Below are 26,133 nucleotides of genomic sequence, written 5' to 3'. Positions count from 1 at the left end.
TAGAATGAACATCTGAAGGGAAAGCAACGAGACTGATTTGGGACTCTTTCCCAAGGGAAAGTCAGAGAGCATTTCAGTTGAGGTCATTATTAAAGTTTATTTTTACCACAGACTATATCAAAGCTTGCTTCTTACTTCCATTGCTTCAAAATACCGTGTATGAAGCATTACTAAATGCATCTGCTTCCAAGGAGGTACGAGTTGATACTATGATTCTTTGATACCATAATAAGTCAGCTGCTAATATAGAGATCTGCAATTGCTGTTAGTCATTTAAGCGACACAAATGCATTCTAAACATGGTCAAGACTTACAAACATTATACAATGTACAACATTAAACAACGGGAAGCAATCCCAAATACAGAAAGTAAATACGCGTTCTGTGAGAATAAAACCATTATGTACTTTAAAATGGACATTACATTTAATACGGCACTCAAAATTGTACAAAAGGCGATCTAGGAGTGAAGGCAAGGGATGAGCAGCCTGTGTTCGCTATAAAAGAGTCTGTCAGCAATAAATCCCTTCTAAAGCATTGAACTAGGAATTGCTTCTCCCCAGCTGCTTCTCTCTCTCCCGGAAATATTTTCGCTGTTCCAATATGGCCTTCTCGAACAATGGAAGGTTTATCCCTTCTACACATGTAAACACTCGGGCCTTTAGTACCATCTCGTCACCTGTAATTATAAAAAAGGAGATTATGTGATATGTGATCATTAGATTACATTCTCCACAGTCAATAACGGAACGTGAGATAGAATCAATATACCTATGTGGCCAAATTTGTGGATACTTAAAAAAATGAGATTGGAGCACAGAATAAAAGGAAGTACTTCTTCACCCAAAGGGTGATTAACATGTGGAATTCACTGCCACAGGAGGTGGTGGCGGCCACAAGTATAGCCACCTTCAAGTGGGGTTTAGATAAAAATATGGAGCAGAGGTCCATCAGTGGCTATTAGCCACAGTGTATGTGTGTATATAACATTTTTTGCCACTGTGTGACACAGAGTGTTGGACTGGAGGGGCCACTGGCCTGATCCAACAGGGCTTCTCTTATGTTCTTATGTGACACAGAGTGTTGGACTGGATGGGCCACTGGCCTGATCCAACAGGGCTTCTCTTATGTTCTTATGTGACACAGAGTGTTGGACTGGAGGGGCCACTGGCCTGATCCAACAGGGCTTCTCTTATGTTCTTATGTGACACAGAGTGTTGGACTGGATGGGCCACTGGCCTGATCCAACAGGGCTTCTCTTATGTGACACAGAGTGTTGGACTGGAGGGGCCACTGGCCTGATCCAACATGGCTTCTCTTATGTTCTTATGTTCTTAATAGATAGGTCAGTTCTTTCTACAAATTAGGGAAAAATCTGACACCCCCCCCCAAAAAAAAAACCCCAATAGAAGCAGTTCCTGTACCTTTAGCCAACTAATGCTATTTGCACTGGCCACTGTGGTAACCACAACAGTACTGCCAGCCTTCAAGCCATTGTTCATATCAGTAAAAGGTGTGTGTATGTGGTGTGGGGGGGTGTTTCCAGAGCTTTTATGGCCTTTGAGAGAAGATTTATCAGGGCCAGGAATGGCAGCAGCCATTAGACAAAATGCTATCATTAAACTTGCGTGTCTTCCAGGAGTAGCTGTTAAACAGCAGCCATCCCATAAAAGCCAGTCTGGTATAAGAGTTTCAGACTAGGATCTAGGAGACCCAGGTTTGAATCATCACTCTCCCATGGAAGCTCACTGGGTGATCTTGGGCCAGTCACACATTCTCAACCTACACTATAGCACAGGTCTGTTGTGAAGTTAAAATGAAGAAGATGAGAATGATGAAAGTTGCCGAAAAAGCGGGAAAATGGTGCAACGATGCAGCGTGCTTAGCAAAGAGCTCTCTGCAGGTACTCTGATTGCAAGCCTTAAAGGGGGCTCACTTCCATGAAGCACCCCAAAGGAGCGTCGGAAAGACGGTCTGAAGCAAAGGGAGTTGTGAGAATCTTAGAGGAGTGGTGGAGGTCTCCCCGCCCCCCCCAGCTCTCACTTGCCTGTGCCAAGGCTTGCAAGTGCCTTTGTGCCCTTTCAACTGTGCTCCTGTATCTGGAGGAGCAGGGACAACAGACTGGACGAGACTCTTTCTTATTTACCCAAAATGGAATTGGAGTGAACAGACCCTAAGGACATATTTGAAATAAAAAGACTAACCTACTGAAGAGAAGAGGAAAGTTGTGCTGGTGAAGTGCGCTCATTTCTTCCCGATGTTGGGGCAGCAAGGACGGCAGAGATGGTGCATGCAGACGGAGAAGGTAGAGAGGCGGAGAGCAAAGAAGATGGTGAGACTCGGGGCTGTGGATGCGTGAAGGAGTGTGGATGCTGATAACGAGGAGTGTGGAGAGCAGAGAGAGGAGTGCTGAGAGTGGAATGGAGTAGAATGGCGAGGTGGAGAGAACAGTAGAGGCAGCGGATGAGGAGAGCGAGGAGTAAGGCTGAAAGTGATGGTGACGGAGACGACGGTGCGGGACAGAGAGTGGTGAAAGGGAAGAGAGAAAGAACCTGGGCTATAGAATACAGGGAGGACAGAAGCTGTGAGAGACGGTGTGCGGAAGACAGCTGAGTGAAGTGGAGAAGACAGGAAAAGTATGGGTAGGTGACGCGTTACAGAGAGGTATAAAGAGCTGACGTTAATTCCTGTGAAGTTAAAGGAGGAAGGGGCAGCTCTTAGAGGCCTGCAGCTGTCCCTTTCTTGAAGAATTGGTGGTTCAACATCAAGCGAAGTGTGAACGAATGAAGAACACTATAACATTATATTGAACTGACTGCAACTGAGACTTTGGTATGGTGAATTTATGGCAGTGTGTTTGTACTATTAAAATGGCGCTATAGAAAAAGAAAGTAAAAGAGGCGCATTGTGGGAAGAAGACGACGGAAGAGGCAAGAAAGAAGAAGGAAGAAGAAAGGACAGTAGTTAAATGGTTCAGATTCTCTGGGGATTAAACTTGATGGTTTGGAGGAGGAAGCAGGACTGGAAGCAAAGTAATGAATTTAATGAAATGATGATGTGTAATGTATAACGTGTGAAGTATAATGGAATTAATTGTGTTAATTACTAAGACCAAAGAGGGGAAAATCAAAAAAGATCACAAACTCAAAAAAGAGTATAATGAAATTAAGAGTTTAATGAATTTAATGGAACTGTGATATTGCTGAGAGCTAATGAATTAAGGAAGTCTGATAAGGGGAAGTAAACATTTATGTAATAGGATTGTAGAGATAGTGTGAGTAACCTGGATTTGATATTTAATAGTTAGGTAGTGATAAGCTAAGTGGTTAATAATTAATTTAAGCAACAAATAAGGAATAAATAACTTTATAAACTTAAAGGAAGAAAAAGAGAAGGGGGGGGGGAAATGGATACAAAGGTGAGACATCCAGGATAAGGTACTTCAACAGTGATATGTAAATCTGTGGAAGAATCCATAAACCAAGATGCTTTTGAAAAATTGCTAAGTATGATGGCAGCAGGTTTTAAACAAAACCAGGATTCCCTGGAAGACATTAAAATAGAACTTAAAGAGGAAATAAGGAAAACAAATGAGAAAGTGGATGAATTATCTAAGCAACTCCTAGTTAATTGACAACAAAGTCAAAAATTATCTGTTAAACTGGTGGAAGAGAAGCTGACAGTGATGAATACTAATTTGCAAGAGTGGAAAGACAGATACAGAGATGCTGATGATAGGGCTCTTAGGTTGGAGATGGACAAGGTGGCATACATCTTGAGGTTCCAGAACCTCCCTGAAGAAAAGGGTGAGAATATACCGTATCTAAAAAGTTCAGTGAGATTTTGGCAAGAGAAATGGAAGCAGAAATGGAAGACATTGAACAGGATATTGACTGGGCCCGAAGGGTAGCATCCACATATACTAGGAAGCAAAAATTACCTAGGGAGATTCACACCAGGTTCACCAAAATCCCAGTATGTGACGCTATACTGAGAGTTATAAGAGGAAGTACAATAAATTGGAAAGGCAATCAAATAAAAATACTAAAAGAGGTTCCTTGGAATATGAGGCAGAGGAGAAGTGGCTATAAGAAACTAACAGCCTGGTTGATCGAAAATGGAATTAAATTTAGATGGCTAGTACCGGAAGGAGTATTTTTCAGTTTCCAGGATAAAAGATTTAACATCACTTCATTATGTAAAGCCCAAGATTTTTTGGAATGTTATGCGGAAGAGAGCAAACAGGTAGTGGACTTGGAAGAGGGAGAAGAGGAAGAAGGAGAGGGTGAAGAAAGGAGTAAAAAGATGGGAAGAAAAGGAAACCAGACCAAAGAGGGGAAAATCAAAACAAGATCACAAACTCAAAAAGAGCAGTCAGAAATGGGAAGTAGCAATTTTCAGGAGAATAATGGGGAAGGAAGGATTAAAAATAATTTCAATCAATGTAAACAGTCTAAATGCACCTCAGAAAAGGAGAAAGCTTTTTCTTACAATTGAAAAAGTTACAAGCAGACATAATATGCCTACAGGAGACACACATTACCCAGAAAGATATGAAATATTTGCAGAATAACAAATTGGGAAAATTATATGTGGTAGACAAAAAAAAAAGAGAGAGCTTGCAACCTATGTTAAAGAAAGGATTGACTCTAAATTATTATTTGTGGCAGAAGACAGCAGAGCGTTGTTGACTGAAATTCAAAACAATGAAAGAAGAATACTCTTAAGTAATATTTATGCTCCAAATGATCAACAGGAGAAATTTTACGAAACTATTCATAAAAAAATAACTGAATTTGATTGCCCAGAACACTCCATTATTGGAGACTTCAATGCTATCTTTGAAGTAGAGACGGATACGAAATCGAAGAAGGTGAAGAAGAAAAAGAGACGTAAACAACTGCCCAAAACCTAGAAGAGCTAAGATTAGTGGATTGCTGGAGAACAAAAAATTTTAAAACCAAGGACTTCACCTATTATTCAGCAGCACATAATTCGTGGTCCAGGATAGACATGTGCTGGATCTCGGCTTCGTTGTTCCATGAAATAGAGGATGTGATAATAATGCCCAGAACATTTGCAGACCACAGCCCGCTACAAATTATGTTAATAGATCCTTCAGAAGATCAAGATGGACCCTGAACCTACACATTTTAAAGGAAGAAGCATTTTGTAAGAAAGCAAAAGAAGAAGTTAGGATGTTCTTTGAACAAAATGTGGAAAGAGATACACCAATACAGATAATATGGGATGTGTTCAAGGCCTTCAGAAGAATCGTGATTAGATGCTCGGCCAAAAGAAAGAGCAAAAACCTATAAATTATTAGTAGAAGAATTAGAGCGACAGGAAAGAAACAAAAAAAAACCTAGTACGGAAGAAACTAAAATTAAAATTCAAAATTTACAACACCAAATCAATTTATTGTTAACAGAAGAACTGGAGAAAAAGTTAAAGTGGGCCAAACTAAATTTCTTTGAGAACTTTAACAAAGTAAGTAGATGGCAGGCCTACAGAGTGAAGAAAGAGAGGAAAAAGAAAATGATAAGTATTTTGAAAAATGAAAACAATGAAGTACAAAAAATATGCCAGATCCAAGAGATTGTTAAGGATTTTTATAAAAATCTTTACAAAAGCCAAGAAAGATTGGAAACATCTCAAGATGAATATATTAACAGGACTCAAAAGAAGAAACTCTCAGAAGAATAACAAAAGAGTTTAGGCAATTCAGTATCAATGCAAGAAATTGCGGATGTGATAATCACATGCTGTGGATCACTGCTGTGGAATCAACTCCCGGAGGAGGTACGGGCCCTACGATGTTTAGATCAATTCCGCAGGGCCCGTAAGACCTACCTCTTCAAAATAGCCTTCAACTAATGACAAGCTAAGAAAGTGCCGCTGGAAATGCTTTTAGCTACTGAATTCTACTGAAGATTTAATGTTTATAGCACCATAATGTTAATTTTAATATAATTTGTAAATTGTTTTAATGATGATTTTATAAATATAACTGTTGATGTATATTGTATTTTTATGTTGTAAGCCGCCCTGAGCCTGCCCCGGCGGGGAGGGAGGGATATAAATAAAAAGTATTATTATTATTATTATTATTATTATTAGAAACAAAAAAAAAAAAAGACTCCTGGTCCAGATGGGTTGCCGGAGGAAGTCTTTAAAAATTTTGAGGAGGTTCTGCTGTTACCATATAAAAGAGTCATAGAGGGTATAGCCAGAACGGCAGAGTTCCCTGCTTCATGGAATGAGGCAATGATATCCCTTATACACAAAGAGGGGTTGGATCCAACAGATATTAGGAACTACAGACCTATATCTTTCCTCAACACAGACTATAAGATTTTTGCCACTATTTTAGCACAAAGATTGAAAAAAGTACTACCAAGTATAATAAATGAGTACCAAACTGGCTTTCTTCCAAGAAGGCAAATGAGACAGTGCTGAATATACTAGAGTTTTATCAAGATCACCCAGATAAACAGATGGCCTGTATATTATTGGACTCAGAGAAAGCATTCGATAATGTTAATTGGAAATTTATGATGCGATGCTTAGAGAATATCGATTGCGGAGAAAAATTTATACAAATGGTCCAAGCTATATATACTAATCAAAAAACCAGAGTAAATGTAAATGGTGTTATGACAGAGCAGATCCAGACTGAGCAGGGTACGAGGCAGGGGTGCCCACTTTCGCCATTACTGTTTGTATCGAAAATGGAATATTTGCTGGATAGGATACAAATGGATTAAGAAACAGAGGGCAAAAATTAGAGGAGAATCATTTAAGCTACAAGCATTTGCCAATGATGTGGTGTTCATACTGGAGGATCCACTGAAGTCAACAGATAAATTGAAGGAGAGGCTGAATGAATTCGGGATGGTAGCGGGGCCTTAAAGTTAATCTAAATAAAACAAAATTCTTGACCAAAAATATGGAGGCTCAGATAGCAGCCACTGCTAAGTCCGTATTTTTTCATCTTAGGTGGGCGAGACAGTTGGCTCCTTTCCTGCAGCATGACGATCTAGCAATGGTGATCCATGCAATGGTCACCTCGAGGTTGGACTACTGTAATGCCCTCTATGTGGGGCTGCCGAACCTGGAAGTTGCAGTTAGGGCAGAATGCCGCGGCCCAGTTGTTATTGGGGCTCCCAAGATAGGAGCACATTCGGCCAGGGCTCCGGATTCTGCACTGGCTGCCAATAATATACCGAGTCCGGTACAAGGTGCTGGTTATTACCTTTAAAGCCCTATATATGGCCTAGGACCTGCCTACCTTAGGGACCGTCTCTCCCCACATGTTCCCCAGAGAGTACTGAGATCGGGATCTCAAAATCTGCTTGTTATCCCCGGGCCAAAGGAGGCCCGCCTGAAATCCACCAGGGACAGGGCCTTCTCTGTAACGGCTCCTTTCTGGCGGCACCAGCTGCCGGAAGAGGTGAGGGCCCTTGGCCAGTTCCGCAGGGCCTGTAAGACAGCCCTCTTCTGGCTGGCTTATAACTAACTGGCATTGGAAACTGAGTGTAGTTTTGATAGACGGCTGCTATATGTTTTATTATTTTACTGTTTTAACTGTGTTAGATGTTTTAAATTCAAAATTTATGTTAGATTTTATGTGTTGTCAGCCGCCCTGAGCCACTTCGGTGGGAAGGGCGGGATATAAATTGAAATAAACTAGAAACTCCCGGCCCCAGAGATCAATGGTATTGAATGTGCTGGTCTGGCGTGGGACGTTGGGGAGGGGTTGGCGATTTGGCTGGTGTACCGTCCGCCTAATGCACCAGCCAGCGCCTTACGATCCCTGATTGAGGCTGCAACAGGCTGGGCATTGGAGTACCCAAGGCTTGTGATCCTGGGTGACTTCAATGTCCATGCTGATGACGTGGCCTCTAGTCAGGCAATGGACCTAGTGTCATCCATGGCGACACTGGGGCTCTCCCAATTTGTTACATCGCCCACTCACCAGGCAGGGCACATGTTAGACTTGATCTTTGTGGACGATATAACTGCAGAGGCGGTGCCATGGTTGGACCACTTTGCCCTCAAGGCTTGAGTGGATGCTCCACTCCAAACCCGTTTGGGCGGCGAGCTTATTTTGGCTCGCCCCAGAGTCTGATGGACCCAGAACGGTTCCAAATGGCTCTACGAGATCCCTGGCTCCCTGGCAATTCTCTCGATGATCTGGTTGACTCCAGAGCCATTGATGAGATCACGCCTTGATGCCCTCTGCGCCCGCGCGTTGCTGGCTCCATGGTATACCCTGGAGCTGCGATAGCTGAAATGGGGACTCAAACGGTTAGAGAGGCAATGGCGGTGTACTCGGGACGAAGCAACTATAACAACTTATAGAGCGTTTATTAGGTATTATGAGATGGCAATCAAAGCCACAAAGAAGATTTACTTTGCGGCTAAGATTGCGTCTGCAAATTTGCGCCCGGCGCAATTGTTTAGGACAATTCGGAATCTCACAACACTGCCGCAAGGCAGGCCAAATGCTAAGGAATTAGAGATAGGCTATGAGGCTTTTGTGAAATTTTTTGCAGACAAGGTCATGTCACTCCACCACGACCTCCCCGCCACATTAGATACAGTATGTTAACTCGAGGTCCCGTGCCTGTCTTCTGGTTCAATCCTGGATTGCTTCGACACACTCAGCTTGGAGAAAGTTGACAGAATTCTCTCTACTGTACGCCCAACAACTTGTGATCTGGACCCATGCCCCTCCTGGCTAATTAAAGCTTGCAAGAGGGAGCTAAGATGTCCTATACGAGACATTGTAAATAGATCCCTCTTGAAGGGTCTTTTTCCAACACCTCTCAAAGAGGCTGTGGTCCGCCCCCTCTTGAAAAAGGCTACATCAGACCTGACCGAATTGGCACATTACCAGTCTGTCTCAAATTTGCCCTTTTTGGGCAAAATTATTGAGAGGGCAGTGGCGCTACAGTTGCAGAGCTTTCTGGATGACACTTCCATCCTAGATCCACACCAGTCCAGCTTCTGCCCGGGCCATGGGACTGAGACAGTGCTTGTCGCCCTTGTGGATGATCTCCAGCGGCATCTGGATCGAGGTGGTTCGGCAGTGCTGTTGTTGTTAGACCTATCAGCTGCGTTTGATATGGTCAACCACCAGTTACTGACCCGCCGCCTCGCTGACACAGGGATTCAGGGGCTGGCCTTGCAATGGCTTTCCTCTTTCCTTGATGGTTGGGGACAAAGGGTGGCGATTGGGGGGAGAACTGTCCCAGAGGCACCCACTTAATTGTGGGCTGCCCCAGGGGGTAGTCCTCTCCCCGATGTTAACATCTACATGCGCCCCCTTGCCCAGATTGCCCGGAGGTATGGGCTGGGTTGCCACCAGTATGCTGATGACACCCAGCTCTATCTACTGATGGACGACTGGCCTGGTGATGTCCCAGAAAATCTGGACCTGGCGTTGCAAGCCATGGCAGGTTGGCTCAGGCTGAGTGGGTTGAAATTGAATCCAGCGAATCCAGGTCCTTTGCCTGAGCTGTGGCGGCCTGGGAAGGGAAATTCCCCTACCAGTTTTTAATGGTGCGACACTGAAAACAGTGCGCAGGGTCAGGAGCCTGGGGGTGCTACTGGAGCCTTCTTTGTCAATGGAGGCCCAGATAGCAGCCACTGCTAAATCCACCTTTTTTCATCTTAGGCGGGCGAGGCAGTTGGCTCCCTTCCTGGAGCGTGATGACCTAGCAACAGTAATCCATGCAATGGTCACCTCGAGACTAGACTACTGTAATGCCCTCTACATGGGGTTGCCCCTGTGCCGAAACTACAGCTAGTGCAGAATGCGGCAGCCAGACTGTTAATGGGACTCCCTAAGTGGGAGCATATACAGCCTAGGCTATGGGAACTGCACTGGCTGCCAATTGTGTACCGGATTCGTTACGAGGTGCTGGTTAGTCCATGCAATGGTCACCTCGAGACTAGACTACTGTAATGCCCTCTACATGGGGTTGCCCCTGTGCCGGAAACTACAGCTAGTGCAGAATGCGGCAGCCAGACTGTTAATGGGACTCCCTAAGTGGGAGCATATACAGCCTAGGCTATGGGAACTGCACTGGCTGCCAATTGTGTACCGGATTCGTTACGAGGTGCTGGTTATTACCTTTAAAGCCCTATATGGCTGAGGACCTCCCTACCTTAGGGACCGTCTCTCCCCATATGTTCTCCAGAGAGTACTGAGATCTAGCTCGCAAAATCTGCTGACCATCCCTGGACTGAAGGAGGCCAAATTGAAAGTTACGAGGGAGACAGCCTTCTCGATTACAGCTCCCCACTGGTGGAACCAGTTACCAGAAGAGATACGGGCCTTGCGGAACCTTGACCAGTTCCGCCGGGCCTGCAAGACCATCCTCTTCCAGCTGGCTTTTTAATGTGGAATTGCTGTACCATCGTCATGAACAACTGTGTTATATTAAGATCGTAGCACCAAATTAATTGTGGTTTAAATTGTGGTTTTAAATTGTTAGTCTAATTGACGATTTTAATGTAATTGTATATTTAATTGAAGAACACAACTGTTTGTAATTTGGGATTTTTATTAATGTACTACTGTAATGTTTGTATTTTATGCTATGTAAGCCGCCCTGAGCCTGTTTCGGCAGGGAGGCTGGGATATAAATCAAAAATAATAATAATAATAAAATTTTATTTATATCCCGCCATCCCCGCCTGGGCAGGCTCAGGGCGGCTAACAACATTTATAAACATACAATAGGATAAATATAAGACTTTAAAATTAACATTATTTAAAAACCAGTCAGTATACAGTTTAAAATTTATAACTTAATCTGACAGTGACGATAGTATTTTCGACGCTAATTTCTGTCAGTTTACATAGTAACACAGGTCCTTAGACAGAACCATATTGGCGGATCCCTTAGTTAACAGCCTTAATTCAGCAGTCCGTATACGCTAGCTTGAAGAGGGTGGTCTTGCAGGCCCTGCGGAACTGATCAAGGCTCCGCAGGGCCCGCACCTCCTTCGGGAGCTGATTCCATAGGGAAGGGGCCACGATTGAAAAGGCCCGTGCTCGGGTGTTCTGAAGTTTAATCTCTTAATAAATTATTATTATTATTATTATTATTATTATTGCAGAGAACCGCCATGGCCCAGAGGAAGGGAGCCAGCCAATGAGGATGTGAGCAGTGGCTGCGGAGGCACTTTTGAAGCCAGGGTCTGGAGCAGCAGGGCCTTGCTGGGGCTGGGGCTCCCTGGTGACAGGGCTTGGCTGAGCCAGTGTGAGTGGTGGAGTAAGTCACAAAGCTGGCCTGAGCTACAGGAGCCAGCCGATGGGGCAGCCCAAGAGGCAGCGAATGTGGCAGCCTGCCATGATGTTTCCCCAAAGCAGGCACTCAGTAGCACAGGACGGGACAGGGGTGGCAGGGGCGGGTTCGTAGCAGCCTCCTCCTGACCAACCTCTTAAAGCCTCCTTCTGCCTGTCTCCCTTCAACTTCAGAAGGACCCCCTGCCACCCCCACATAGCCCCTTCCCCCCAGAGGGCTGGTTCCTCCCCTCTTGTCTTTCCCCTGTCCCCGGCTCTTCTGGAGTGAAAAACAAAATGCCTCCCCTCTCCCAACTTGACTGATAAATGCAGAGGATGTCTAGGGGAACTGGATGGAGCTATCTGGAGCCGCAAGAAAGGAGAGGAAAGGAGAGATGTCTGGTGGGAAGGCAGTGTCCCCGGTGGCCCAATCCTGGGGCTGGAGGGATTGAGTGATGTGCAGTTCAGCCAATGGGAGTGTAGGTGAGTCGTGACCAGTACGTTTGGGCTTTTATATTATAGGGAGATACTGGGGAGCACAGACGCAGAACACAGCTAGGAATTTACAGGAAATAGGAACAGACAAGAGGAGGGCTCATTTCTAACAAAAAGCTAGAACAAACTTTTTAACATGATAGTGGCACAGACAATTTGTAAATCAGACAGAGATGGAAGGGATGGACATGTTGTTCTACATATTAAACACATGTAGATATCATTATTATACAGGCCATTTATGATGCAACTTTTAGTTGTACATGAAACTTTCTTTCAAGAAACTGGCTTGCCTCTTGCAGTTTTTCCTAGTCTGCAAACTGGGGTGACTTACAGAACAACTGCTGTTACACAAAATTGTTTTCTAAGAACTACTGTGTCCTATTTGCTGTTACATAAGAAAAACCACAAGTCTCGAAACCCATATGAAGCATTCCACTGACTATTTATCATGATAATTATCCAGTGCAAGAAAGTATTGCCATCCAGTCTCACTTGGCATGCTACCAAGAATGTCTTTTAATATAATTAACAACTCAAACAAAATTATCGTCACGTCAGTCCATCTACTATAGGCACTCAAAACCTAAATATTAAGATGCTGAAGAAACACTGCTATTATGGAGTAGTCTTTCCCCAAGAAAAAATTAGGTTTCCGTTTTATTGAAGGGTTATTACATTTTCTCAGCTAATATCTTATGAGCTTAATTGTGTACTCAAATGCCAGTGTCGTGTTGAGCTGCCAATTTGATTTCCTTTCTAGGAAAAGAAGTCTCTCAAAAACAGTCTCTTCAATCCCAAGATACATTTTCTTGGCCCACAGAAGAAAGAAACTCTGATCTTACCATTCCCAAGTTCAGTTTCTCCCAGGACAATATATACAGATCCAAGCTGGGCTCGCAATGGTTCCATCAACTTGGTACAGACCCAGATGCGCTGAACCGAGCCGTGTTGAGCTGTTAAAATAGCTTTGGAGCTGACCAAATCATAGGAATGTAATCTGAAAGACAAAAAGTTACGTTTCAGACATAGTTATTAATATATATTGCATTTATTTATTAAAATATATATCTCACCTTCCTTGTGTTTCAAGGTAGCTTACAATAATAATTAAAAACATTTTCTATTAAAACCAAAATAATTTAGCAAACCCAGAATCTCCCCCCCCTTAAAAGATGCCTGCTGTTATTTTGTTGTTGTTCAGTCACACAGTCAAGTCCAACTCTTTGCAACCCCATGAACCAAGTCACACCAGGCCCTTCTGTCTTCCACCATCCTCTGAAATCTGCTCAAATTCATGTTAGTTACATCAGTAACGCTGTCCATCCATTTCATCTTTTGCCATCCTCTTCTTTTGCCTTCTGTCTTTCCCAGCATCAGGGTCTTCTCCCTTCTCATTTGGTGGCCAAAGTATCTGAGCTTCAGCTTCAGCATCTGACCTTCCAGGGAACAGTCAGCGTTGATTTCCCTTAGGACTGACTGATTTGATCTTCTTGCACTCCAAGGGACTCTCAAGAATCTTCTCCAGCATCACAATTTGAAAGCATCTATTCTTCTGTGCTCAGCCTTCCTTATGGTCCAACTCTCACAGCCATATATTACTACTGGGAATACCATTGCTTTGACTATATGGACTTTTGTTGGCAGGGTGATTTCTTTACTTTTTATTATACTGCCTAGGTTTGCCATAGCTGTTCTCCCAAGGAGCAAACGCATTTTAATTTGATGGCTACAGTCACCATCTGCAGTGATCTTGAATCCCGGGAATGTGAAGTCTGTTACTACTTCCATCTCTTCCCCTTCTATTTGCCAAGGAGTGATGGAGCCAGATGCCATGATCTCAGTTTTCATGTTGAGTTTCAAGCCTACTTTTGCGCTCTCCTCTTTCACCCTCAACAAAAGGTTCCTTAGGTCCTCTTCACTTTCTACAATTAGACTGGCATCATCTGCATATCTGAGGTTCTTGATATTTTTCCCGGGATGGCTTGTGATTCTTTCAGGCGGGCATTTCGCATGATGTACTCTGCGTATAAATTAAATAAGCAGGGTGACAATATACACCCTTGTAACTCCTTTCCCTATTCTAAACCAATCAGTTGTTCCATATCCTGTTCTGAGAGTTGCTCCTTGACCCTTATACAGGTTTCTCAGGAGACATGTGAGGTGGTCTGGTACTCCCATCTCTTTAAGGACTTGCCACAGTTTGTTGTGACCCACACAATCAAATGTTTTAGTGTAGTCAATAAAGCAGAAATAGATCTTTTCTGGTACTCCCGTGTTTTCTCCATAATCCAACAAATGTTTAAACCAGTTTGGTGTAGTGGTTAAGTGCGCGGACTCTTATCTGGGAAAACCGGGTTTGATTCCCCACTCCTCCACTTGCACCTGCTGGAATAGCCTTGGGTCAGCCATAGCTCTGGCAGAGGTTGTCCTTGAAAGGGCAGCTGCTGTGAGAGCCCTCTCCAGCCTCACCCACCTCACAGGGTGTCTGTTGTGGGGGAGGAAGGTAAAGGAGATTGTGAGCCGCTCTGAGACTCTTCGGAGTGGAGGGCGGGATATAAATCCAATATCTTCATCTACCTCAAAGGGTGTCTGTTGTGGGGGAGGAAGGTAAAGGAGATTGTGAGCCGCTCTGAGACTCTTCGGAGTGGAGGGCGGGATATAAATCCAATATCTTCATCTACCTCACAGGGTGTCTGTTGTGGGGGAGGAAGGGAAAGGAGATTGTGAGCCGCTCTGAGACTCTTCGGAGTGGAAGGCGGGATATAAATCCAATATCTTCCTCTACCTCACAGGGTGTCTGTTGTGGGGGAGGAAGGGAAAGGAGATTGTGAGCCGCTCTGAGACTCTTCGGAGTGGAGGGCGGGATATAAATCCAATATCTTCTTCTTCTTCTTCTAAACCCTCTCAAAAGGTCTGGTAAACAGGCAGGCCTTGCAGTGTCTCCTGAAGATCTCCAAAAAGGAGCCCCCCTCTCACTTCATCAGGGAGCCCATACCACAGAGCCAGAGCCACAATGGAAAAAGCCCAAGCTCTAGCTGATGCCAGATGGGCCACACTCTAAGTGGTGGGATAGCCAACAAGATGGCTGCCCAATGGTGGTAGTTGGTGCAGCAGGGACATATGGAGGGAGATGGTCCTTCAGACATGGGGGTTCCAGGACATTAAGAGCTTTAAAGGTCATAACCAGCACCTTGAAACAGACTGGCAACTAATGAAGTTGTTTCAAAATGGACAATACTGTATATGTTCCTGGCAGGTAGCCCCTGACATCAGTCTGCCACATAGAGCTCATTGCAGTAATTCAACTGTCAGGTTACAGAAGCATGGATTAGCTGAGTCTAGTCTCTTGCTTCCTTCTGCAGAACAGCTTGCTTTGCCAGGCTTGTTCGATAGCACAGGCGCTACAGAACAAAACCTCTATCTTCTGCATTGGCCGAGGCTCCTCCCGTGGGAAGGAAGGGGGTAGGGAGAGTTTGCTTTGCCAGGCTCTCTCAATTGTACAGAAGAGCTACTGAGCCAAGCCTCTCTTCCTTCTATTGGCTGAGGCTCCTCCACCTCCTGGTCCCTTGGGGAAGGAAGGAAAAAGTAAGAGCTTCCTTTGCCCAGTTTCCTGGATCCCATGGAAGAGATACAAAGCAAGTACCTTTAAGATCAACGTGCTAATGCTTTATTTTTAAGTGTTTTTTTTTTTTAAAAAAAACCTTTAATTCTGTTTGTCTATGCCCTTTATAAAGTTTATATGTCTGCTACCTAATCTTAAATAGGAACACACGTGGCCCAGCCTGACATGGCCTGGCCTGACAAGGTCTCATTTATGTCAGATCCGGCCCTCATAACAAATGAGTTCGACACCCCTGTAAGAAAATTGGTGAACTGAAACTCGCAACATGTCAAAGTATTGAAGAAAATTGTTTTAAGATGATGTATAGATGGTACATGACTCCAAAAAAATTAGCAAAGATGAATAACAAGATGCCAGACAGGTGTTGGAAATGTAAAAAGCATGAAGGTTATTTCTACCATATGTGGTGGACTGGTGAAAGAGCTAAAATGTTTTGGCAAACGATTCAGCAAGAGATTTCTAAGATTTTGGGATATGAATTTAACAAAGTTGCAGAGACTTTTCTGCTGGGATTACAAATGGAAAAATTTCCAAAAGAAGATAGAACTTTAATATGGTACTTGCTCTCAGCTGCTAGGACATTGTATGCGCAGCTGTGGAAGCAAGAAAAAATACCAGAGAAATGGGACTGGATTATAAAAGTATTGTCATGGAGTGAAATGGATAAATTAACAAGAAAATTAAGAGACTATGATTTGGAGCTTTTTAAGTTGGAGTGGAAGAAGTTCAGAAGATACGTAGAAAAAGAGTGGAAAATAAAAGGACATTGGACAATTTTTGATAATGATTAAGTTCTTTTTTGTTTGTTTTTTAAATCAAAAGTATAATTTTTGGTTTTCTAATAGTTAAAGGTACCTTTAATATTTGTTCTTTTTAAGAAAATAACACTGGCGGGGGTCAAGTAACGGGGGGAACAGTAAGATATGGGGTAGAAGAATTTCTCTCTTTTTAAGTCTTTATAAGATGTAGATATAGTTTTGCTACCATATGTTACTAATAAAAATTGTTTATTACAGGAAGAAAATTGGTGAACTGGATGCAGCTGATAGAAGGAGCTCTTGGCCGCAATGCCAGCATGCTCTTCAAACAGCAAGGAAGGGCTCATGAGCATCCCCAAGGTCTTAACCTGCTCTGAAAAAGCCAATGTTACTCCATTTATGCCAAGTGGATTCAGTTCCACTAAAGTATCATCCTTCCCAACCAATATTACCTCTGTCTTGTATGGATTTGGCTCCAGTTAGTTCTGCTTTAGCCACCTGACCACAATCTCAAAGTACCAGTTTAGAACCAAGACAGACATATCTGATGCCTTGGATAATGAAATTCAGAGTTTGCTGTCATCTACATATTGCTGCCCAACCCCAAAGCTCTGGGTAATCTCATTCAGCGGCCTCATACATACAAATTAAAGAGCATGCATGACAGAATAAAACTCTGTGGCACCTCACAAGGTAAAATCCCGCTGATTTGACAATTCCAGTGGAGACTCTTCGTGTCTGGTCAGACAGAAAAGAGTGAAAACCCCAAATGGCTATATCCTTAATACGAACTCCATATTCAAGCCAGAGTGTAAGAATGGGCTAGTCAACTATATCAAAGGCCTGAAAGCAGTCCAACAGTATCCACAGGAAAGGTTGTTCCCTGTCCAACTTTAAACAAAGATCATCCACCATTGGAACTAAGGTTGTCTTGGTACCAAACCCTGGCCTGAAAATGAGATGCAAGCCTTGTTCTTCAGTCTAGCCCCAGGCTAATAAAAATGTAAATTTATATTTTTCTTCCCACCATCTCCCTCATCTCAGACACAATCTTCCTTATGGACAGTTCTTTGCGGTTAAAAGGAATTGTTCGCTAGAAACGGACTACCAGGCAGAAGAGACGAGACTCACTAAAGCAATGGTGTCAAATTCTGCCCACGACCCAGAACTGGCCTGCCCAGGGCTTTAATTAGGCCCACAGCTCTTTTCTTCCTCCTCCCCCTCCTGTCTTCATCTTTTGAAGCTTCAAGGCTGTGAAGTTCCCAGCTCCTTCTGCTTTGTCTTTGTCAGCTGCAAGGAAAATGTTAATTGATTTTCCATTAAGGTCTCTGTGCCCAGATAGTCTATCTGGGTCCAAAGGTCTTAATGGAAATCCATTTCACGTTTTTCTTGCAACTTTGTCTGTGCTGCAATGTGTTTCAATTTTCAAATTTTTTATTAAATTTGGGTATAAAAAGAAAGAATAATGCGGGGATACAGAAGCAAAAAAGAAGACGCAACAAGTATATCAGTTACATTTCTACCTCAAAGTATAATACCAAATTCTTTCTACGTGAAAGTCTTTAAATTTTAACTCAATATAACCATTAAGTTCTACAGTCATTATTTCATTATATACTTTTTACTGTTCTATTGCTTATAATTTAAATTTAAGCTATTCCTCTTCAATACATACAAACGAGAAAAGCAAAAAGAAACAAAAAAACCCAATCTTAAGATAGAACTAACTGGTTAACTTTAGCAATTTTAAAGATAAGAACTAATTAGTTAATATGACAATGTTGTGAATAAACATGAGCAGAAAAGATGAATGTAATTTCTTTATCCTTAATGTTAACTTAATTATTTCTAACAGGAGAAAAGAAAAATACAAATACTTTGTCTATTTCATTATAAACAGATTCTCAAGTCAAAAATATCAGGAGCAGATCTTAAAAAAATATAAAATATCTATATTGTCTACCTTATTATAAATTGACCCAAATTGCTTGTTTATCTGGTTTGAGTATTTAAAATTCTTTAAAGACTTTTGGAGATTATAATTCCTATTTTCATATTACTCTAAGAGAAACAAGTTTGATAAGCACTAACAGCCTCATCTCCCACAATTGTTCATTTATGCCTAGGGAAGAAATCATACAGTCTCTATAACCCACTCTCTATTAAATTGCTCTATTTAGCTTAAAAATATATGACCCATAGATGAAAATGACAAACAGAAAAGAAACATCCAGATTCTAAAAAAAACCTTGCTTGCCATTTCAGAGTCACACGCCAGTTCTTTTTTATTAATTCAATGGTGACCAATTACATTAAAAAGAAAGTTTATAATCCCTTCTTTTTTAAAGCTTTCCAGGTCTTGATCTTCTTGCCTCTTCTCCCTTTGGCACATTCATCCGTTTTACTAAAAGTGATGAGGCTTCCATGCCATCACTTCCTCCTGTAAAAACTTTAATCAATCTGGATTTCCACCTCCTCTTTGTAACTGCACACGCTGTCTCCATTTTGATTTCTTTCAACTCCTTTCCCAATGGATCCTTATCCACTTCTCTTGCCTCTGTAGACATCACTGGAATCTCTTTACTGCTCTGCTCATGTAGATTTTCAATTTTGCTGTATTTCAAAATAAAAGTTTCCACCCTGTTTTGTATCAACTCTGTCAACAAACCAATTTCCTGCTTTAAAGAGAATATGGTAACCAAAACATCTTTTTTATCAATCACTTCATCTTCTCAACAGTATAACTCAGTCTGCTAATCAAAGTTGAAAAATAACTCAAAGTCCCAGATAATCTATCCTTCTAAATCTCCTTCAGCCTTGTGCTTTTCTCTTACATTCCGGTTGTAATCGTTTCAGTCCCGATCAAGTATCAGATGCATTTCTCTTAAAGGTATATCCAGCTTTTATTCAGACCGTATTGTAATAAAATAATATTCTCATTAAAGCTTGTTTTATTGTAAGCCAAATCAGTTCGAAATATCTATGTTCAGTCCAATTTAAGTCACTGAAAATTCTTAAGTTTGTCCTCTGTCTTTTTTATGCCTTCTTTGCAGGGAAGGGGGGTGCCCTCCTCTCCCCCTTTTTTGAACAGTCCCAATTGCCGTTATAGTAGAAGATCCATTAGTCGGTAGTATTAAAAAATAGACTTACTTGCATGATAGTATTTCAATCATTAAGGTACAAGAATGATGTTAGAAGCTTGTTAGAAGAAAGAAACAGTCAGGCATTCATCTCTAGCTGCCATCATGGCGACCGTGGCGGTGGAGAATCGGAGTGGACAGGAGGAACAGAAACCAGCCGCTGCTGTTTCCCTGACTCCTGTAAAGCTCCTTGCTGTCAGGAGACCCTTCCAGGGTCCCCCTCGAGATGCCATAGCTGCGGCACCCCTCCTAATGCCTGGTTCGGGGGGCCACTGAAGGCGAGCTCCGCAGACCCCACCGAGCTGGAGATGCCAAAACCCAGAAGTCTGCAATGTGTTTCAATGGAGTGGAGCTAAGTTTCACTTTCCATCACTTCTATGGCAAACTGAAGCTTTTGCTACCTGTATTGTGTCCTTGCAAATAAAGGGTTGATGCTTTGAGCCAGCTTGTCTCTACTGCCAATCTCACTATCCCCCCCACCTTTCCATTCTAAACAAAATACTGCAAGTTTTAAGTATGGTTATATTTTAAGTTGGCCCCGTTGTGCAGAGTGGTAAGCTGCAGTACTGCAGTCCAAGCTCTGCTCACAACCTGAGTTCGATCCTGATGGAAGCTGGGTTCAGGTAGCTGGCTCAAGGTTGACTCAGCCTTCTATCCTTCAAAGGTCGGTAAAACGAGTTTCCAGCTTGCTGGGGTAAAGCGTAAACAGGCCTGTAGTCATGAGAGGGCCTCCGGGGACATAGCCCTCTGACTTCAGGCTGGGGCCCCCTAAATTGGGGGGAGGCGGTGGCTTGAGAGCTGCGGGAATCCTTCCCTGACTCTCTAGACTCCTCCTCCCTCTGTTCCCCACCATTTCAATGCCCGGGAAGGGGCAATGGAACGGCTGCAACTTCCCAGGCTATTTAAAGCTCCCCGCCCCCCGCCGATCAACTGATCGGTGGGTACAATGGCTCCATAGGCTTGCGGCTCCTATGCCACACCTCCAACTTGATTGCTATCAGTGTGGCATGAGGGGCCAGCAGCAGCGGGATGGACAAGCTGCAAAAAGAGTGGCAGTGGCCACTGCCACCATCTCCTTCCTTCTTCTTTCCTGGATCGCATGGGAAGGAAGGGGGGAGGAGGTGGTGGCAGTGGCTGTGGCCACTCTTTCGGTGGCTCATCTTTCCCGCTGCTGCCGTCCCCTCACCCTCCGCTGATAGCGATCACACTGGAGGGCCGGCATAGGATAGGGTTGCCAAGTCTAATTCAAGAAAAACACACTTGTTATACGTAATTTCAAGCTGCAAGCATTCAGTTCAATTTACCGATAAGAAGAAAAGTTTTTAGAAGGGATTGCTTCACTTTTTCTTAGAGATCAGAGGTCTTCCAAATACAACCCTCTTGCCATTGTTACTAACCAAATGGTATAATGTCCTAGCAGTGCTGGCCCGACAGCACATAGCACCCTAGGCAGGCTTTCTGTCCACCGTCCCCCCCAGCGCCACAATGCAGTGCCACGCTTTGCCATCCCCCGTGCATGAGGCTCGGCTCCCCCGAAAAAGGGTTTTACCTAGGAATCCATAAAAATAACATCAGAAGATCAGGATTTATAAAGAAGATCACCTTTTATAACAACAAAGACTGTCGGTGGAATTTTCCTCAACTTGGCAGTCCATCTTGGTTACAGGTTTTACAACACTGGGAAAATCAACCTACAGTCATATGGTACGTAGGAAGCTGATGTTGCTAGTGGTATGAGATTCTTTATAAGTACATCGAAAGGTTTTTGATGTTGTAATATAACAATTGAAAGAGACAACACAGATTTTGTACATTGTTTATTAATAATTATTTACATTTAATATAGTGAACATTTTACAGTCTACGCAGTGCTTATATTTTTGTGGTTTATTTACACTGTAAGCCTTTTTGTGCATATAATAATTCAGGCCAGTTAACGTGCCTCACCATTCTTATCATTAACCATCTATTTCCATCATGGATATTGGAGATACCCAGTTGATGATAAGAACGGTGAGGCACATGCCAACTGAACTGAACAACATGGCTTGCATCTCATTTTCAACACTAATGATAGACACACCTTCAGATTAGCAGCACAGGGAGGCCAACCCTGATTTCACATTTGTTTCATCTGACCAGAGAAGTCAACCCAAACATATTCTTGAAGCTTTCCCACACAGTCAGCATTAATCTGTAATCCTCAAACTAGGAACCAAAATACCAGTTATCCAAAACCACGGTAGAATTTTAAGAGGGTGAACTGGAAAGGTTTCAGTGAAGATCTGGACAGGTGTCTTGGAGGGGTCCCTCCAACATGTAATAACTACCTCCGATTCCATGGAACTGTTATATCTACAGCCAAATGCACATTCCATGAAGATATCAGAAAGAATATATTCCAGGCTGATCAGAGCAAGAGGCTGTATCAAAATTTCTTTGACAGCAAGGACCCATAAGTAGTGTATGAACTACTCCAAAGTCAAAAACCTTTAATGGCATAAAATAATAAAATAATGAAACAAAAACATAGACAGGGTCCAACATGGGTGAAACTAAGTAAAAAAAAAATGACACTGGCCAGAAAGGCAGTCTAAGACAAAACCACAGAAAAACAGTCTAAGACAAAACCACAGAAAAACCAATCAAATGTTCATTGCCCTTGTCCAAAATTATGAAAGTCCCTATACAATACAACAGCCACACACCCAGCCACTAGCCCCATCAATCTGAGTGATCCACCAGTATACAAATGCTGAGCAACTTCCACTGGAGAGCCAGAAAGGTCAGAAGCAAGTTGCCCATGAAACCCACAGAACACAGGGCAAAGGAGCAAAATACTAAATCAAGCTCTGACAAGCAACACCCACACAGTCTGTTCTGAAAAGAAAAATATTCAGTCCAGTGAGCATAAAAGCGCAGCACTGTCGAGGGCCAGCAAGGCCCTTGCATGCAAGCAATAAGCAAAAAAGCAAGGAAAACAAGATGTGGGAGAATAGGAAAAGTATATAAAATGGTATGGGATAGAAAAAGTGAAACTGGAGGGGGAAGAGTAGATAAGGCAAATAGAGCAAGGTAGAGAAAGGAGGGGAAAGTTGTACTGTTGAGAGGAGAAAGGGCAGAGACCCCCCGGGGGAAGCAATGGGAGGGAGGAGCAAAATAATGGAAAGGAGGGAAAGGTAGGGCTGCAAAGACTACTGGAGGAATATGGTGGGTGGGGAAAGAAAGACAAAGAAGAAGAAAAAGGGGACGACAGTGTCTTCTCATGAAGTCCTCATAGATACCCTAAGGACAACACCCAACCACCAACAATACAAGGACACAGATCAGGACAAATCTGAAAGCAATGGTACAAATTTAAAAATGAACTACTCCATTAACTCAACACTGCACACAGACAAAATAGACTGCAAATCTGGATTTCAGGCATTCCAGTAGGGAAGCCTGGAGGCTGTTGAAAAAACAAGGTGCAAGCCCACTTGTGTTCCGAGGAAATCTGGAGGTAACATCAAACTAAGTAGCTGCCCAACTGTTGTCCCTATCCAGAGCTCCGAATGATTGAGATTTTATAAGGATAAAAAAAGAACTCCAAATTTTGAAACACACTTGGCCTGAAGACTGCAAGCTGTCAGGGTATGTCAGTGCTGATGAGATTTCCAAGGCACTGAAAGACATCAAGAGTGGAAAGGCACCACGCTTTGACCGCATCCATAATGAGTTCCTAATCAACAGCAGCACGTTCACTAAGAAGTGGCTTGCAAAGTTTCTCACTGACATCATGAGAAAAGGAAGACTCCCAGAGGTATTCAAGAAAACAAAGATACTTGCTATTCTAAAACCCGGAAAACCAAAACGTCTGGTAGAAAGTTACAGACCTATTTCCCTCACGACTTCCTATTATAAACTCCTCCAGAGGCTAATCCTGACCAGAATCAGTGACAGAATAAATATGTCCCTATAGAGCAAGCAGGATTTAAATCCCACCACAGTTGGGAAGACCAAATTCTCAGCTTAACAACTATAATTGAGATAGGGTATCAGAAGTGTTTTAAGCCATCAGCAGTTTTCGTCAATCTGACTGCCACTTATGACACAGTCTGAAGGGATGATCTGCTGTACCAGTCTTTACAAGTTTCCACCGCAGAACATTATTTTGACTCCTAAATAACATGCAGAGCAATAGAACCTTCCAAGTAATTATGAGTCAGTCAATCAGCAAGCAGAAGAAACTGAATAATGGTCTTCCCCAGGGCTTGATCCTCCTCACACCAGTTCTTTTCAATCTATACATCTCTGATGTTCCCGAGAGGATATCCAGGAAGTCTATTTATGCTGATGACATGGTGACTGCAGTAAGGCACAAATCAATCGGAAGGACTAAGGAAATTCTAATTAGGGACCTTGAAATTTTGGCTGACTACTATCATGAATGGTGGCTTATCCTAAGACCAAGAAAAACAGAATGTTTTTATTTCCACCTTAATTTATTTATTTATTTATTCTATAACTTATATCCCGCCCTTCCCATAAAATGGCTCAGGGCGGCTCACAGCAAACGATAAACAATAAAACAAAGTGCAGAATTATTACATTTAAAAAGTCAAAACATTTAAAAATCTAAAAAACCTTAAAATCTTAACATTAAACTATACAGTATATTTCACTGAAATCTGATAAGCTACCTTTATCTAGTCAGGCGTAGGCTAACCGGAAGAGGGTTGTCTTACAGGCCCTGCGGAACTGAGTAAGAGTAAGAACTGAGTAATAACAATCTTGCCAAATGTGAACTGAATGTCTACCTTAATGGCACCTGACTTATAACCAACCATACATCTAAGTACCTTGGAGTTACCCTGGACAGGACCTTGAACACCATATAAACACCATCTTACCAAACTAGCAAGGAAATATTTGCATACAAAACAATTCTCCAAAAATTATGTGGTACAACTTGAGGTGTGTCTGCTACAACACTTAGATGCTCAGCTTTGGGGCTGATGTATAGTACTGCAGAATATAGTGCTTCGGTGCAGCTCAGCAGCCCCCATGTCCACAAACTTGATGTCCAAATCAACAGAAATGAGAAACATTAGCAAATATATTAAACCCACTCTGACCTATTGGCTACCCACACTGTGCCACATTGCTTTCCCACATCTCCAAAGACAAGATGCTCTTCTTTGTGAATATAGAAAGACAACTGAAAACAGAGAGCTGCCTATCCACAAAGACGTGGCTGACGTGGGCCTAGCCAGACTAAGATCCTGACACCCGGCAATAAGATCTGCACAGATCCTGCAATCACAACACTTTGATCTATTTAGGGAACAAATGGTTGCAAACATGGATGCAATCAGTTCCACCCAATATCCATAAGCTGATAAATACCAATAAGAGGCCTGCAGGATTTGACTTGCCATGTAAAGTACGGAAGATGGCTAAAAGAACATGAACAGGCTTTGGCAGTCGGTTTGTGAGGATTGTGCTTTCCATGGTGACTAATAGAACTCTTTGAACTCTCCCCAGCTGTGACTGAGTGGATTGAAAATTTAGATATTAGACTTTAGGGGGATTGCCCAATTGGTCTGCATACCCGTTGTATCAGTGCGATTACACATTTTATTATATGCGTTCTGTGTGTAACTCTGCCATACAATACATAAATAACACAGGTCTGAAACCAGACTGAAATGGGTCATGAGCAGGTACGTTGTTCAGGAAACAAGAAGACAGATAATAACAATTTAAAAATACTTTAAAATTCACTATTGGGTATAGCCCCAGGGATATGGCAAGAAATGTTTACATAATCAAGAGTCACGGCAACAGTAATTACTCTGTTGTATTGGAGAGCAGTCCTGGATATTAACCTGTCAAAGGTAGTAAGGAATTAATGATGTTTACCTCTGCCTGAATCAAATCCTAGTAGCAATAATAATTTACGCAGTATGCAAAACCACTCTGCATGCAGGGAAGGGCGGCCTAAAAATTTAAAGAATAAACCAATAAATAAAAATAATAATGTTACAAATTACATTTATTCTAGAATAGTTATTACCATAGATAATCTGATGCTAAACAGTTTTCTCTGGAGCAACTATGCTTAGTTTCCAATGACCGTGTTTAAGACTAAAGTGCCATTGGAAACAGAAAAATAATTGCTGACAGGAAAGTCTTGGAGCCGATACTAATTTGCAGGACAGCATATGGAATAGCTCTCACAGCATTGTATTGTCAAGTCTGCAGATTCAATGATGAGTCGATGTGGGTACAAAGAAACTATTTTATTGATACTGATACTTGTGGCCTAAGCCAAGGCTTGAAAAGACTGAAGACCATACAGCAGATACATTGCATATAAGGTGCACTTCAAAGGGATTTCTACGGGAAGGGGGATTGTGCAGAGGACATTCACACATAAATGTTACAAATACATTCTCATGTTGATTAGAGGCCCATCTGGCCTTGGGACTCCGAAGCTCCTTCCTCCCCCCTGAGCCAGAGCTGAGAAGGCACTGATAAGACTTTTCACACGTTACCATTTCAAAGCAAGAACCTTCGCTAAAGGGAGGGGGGAATGGGAAGGACTTTGCTAGCAGCGTTTGGTTATACTTTGGTTTTACCCAGCATGCTCTTTGCTTGAGCCAGAGTTATAGACAGACTTGACATGTATAACCGAAGACATGCTTGTGGTGACTGCACGTCTGAATACAACACCATGTTAGAATTTCATATCATAAGTAAAGTTCATACGGTGGGGAATGGCAGCCTCTCCCTGACTAGTTCTGCACACGCAGAGTGCTAATTTAAACATAC

The 26,133-nt window shown here is 42.6% G+C and overlaps 1 protein-coding gene across 2 annotated transcripts in view; it reads right to left on the bottom strand.

Moving 5' to 3' along the window:
• Positions 1-77: 77 nt before the first annotated feature.
• The window catches only part of TEN1 (TEN1 subunit of CST complex), a 32,667-nt gene continuing 6,611 nt past the window's right edge, over positions 78-26,133 (bottom strand). For both annotated transcript variants that reach the window (XM_060253127.1, XM_060253128.1), the window contains exons 3-4: positions 12,640-12,794; positions 78-679 (exon numbers count right to left, since the gene is read on the bottom strand). In XM_060253127.1, the coding sequence (XP_060109110.1) occupies positions 543-679; positions 12,640-12,794 (292 nt within the window). In that variant the 3' untranslated portion in view covers positions 78-542. The remainder of the gene's footprint in view (positions 680-12,639; positions 12,795-26,133) is intronic.

The sequence above is a fragment of the Heteronotia binoei genome, chromosome 13 (assembly GCF_032191835.1).
Source record: "Heteronotia binoei isolate CCM8104 ecotype False Entrance Well chromosome 13, APGP_CSIRO_Hbin_v1, whole genome shotgun sequence".
Taxonomy (NCBI): domain Eukaryota; kingdom Metazoa; phylum Chordata; class Lepidosauria; order Squamata; family Gekkonidae; genus Heteronotia; species Heteronotia binoei.
This window is presented reverse-complemented; position numbering and strand designations above follow the sequence as displayed.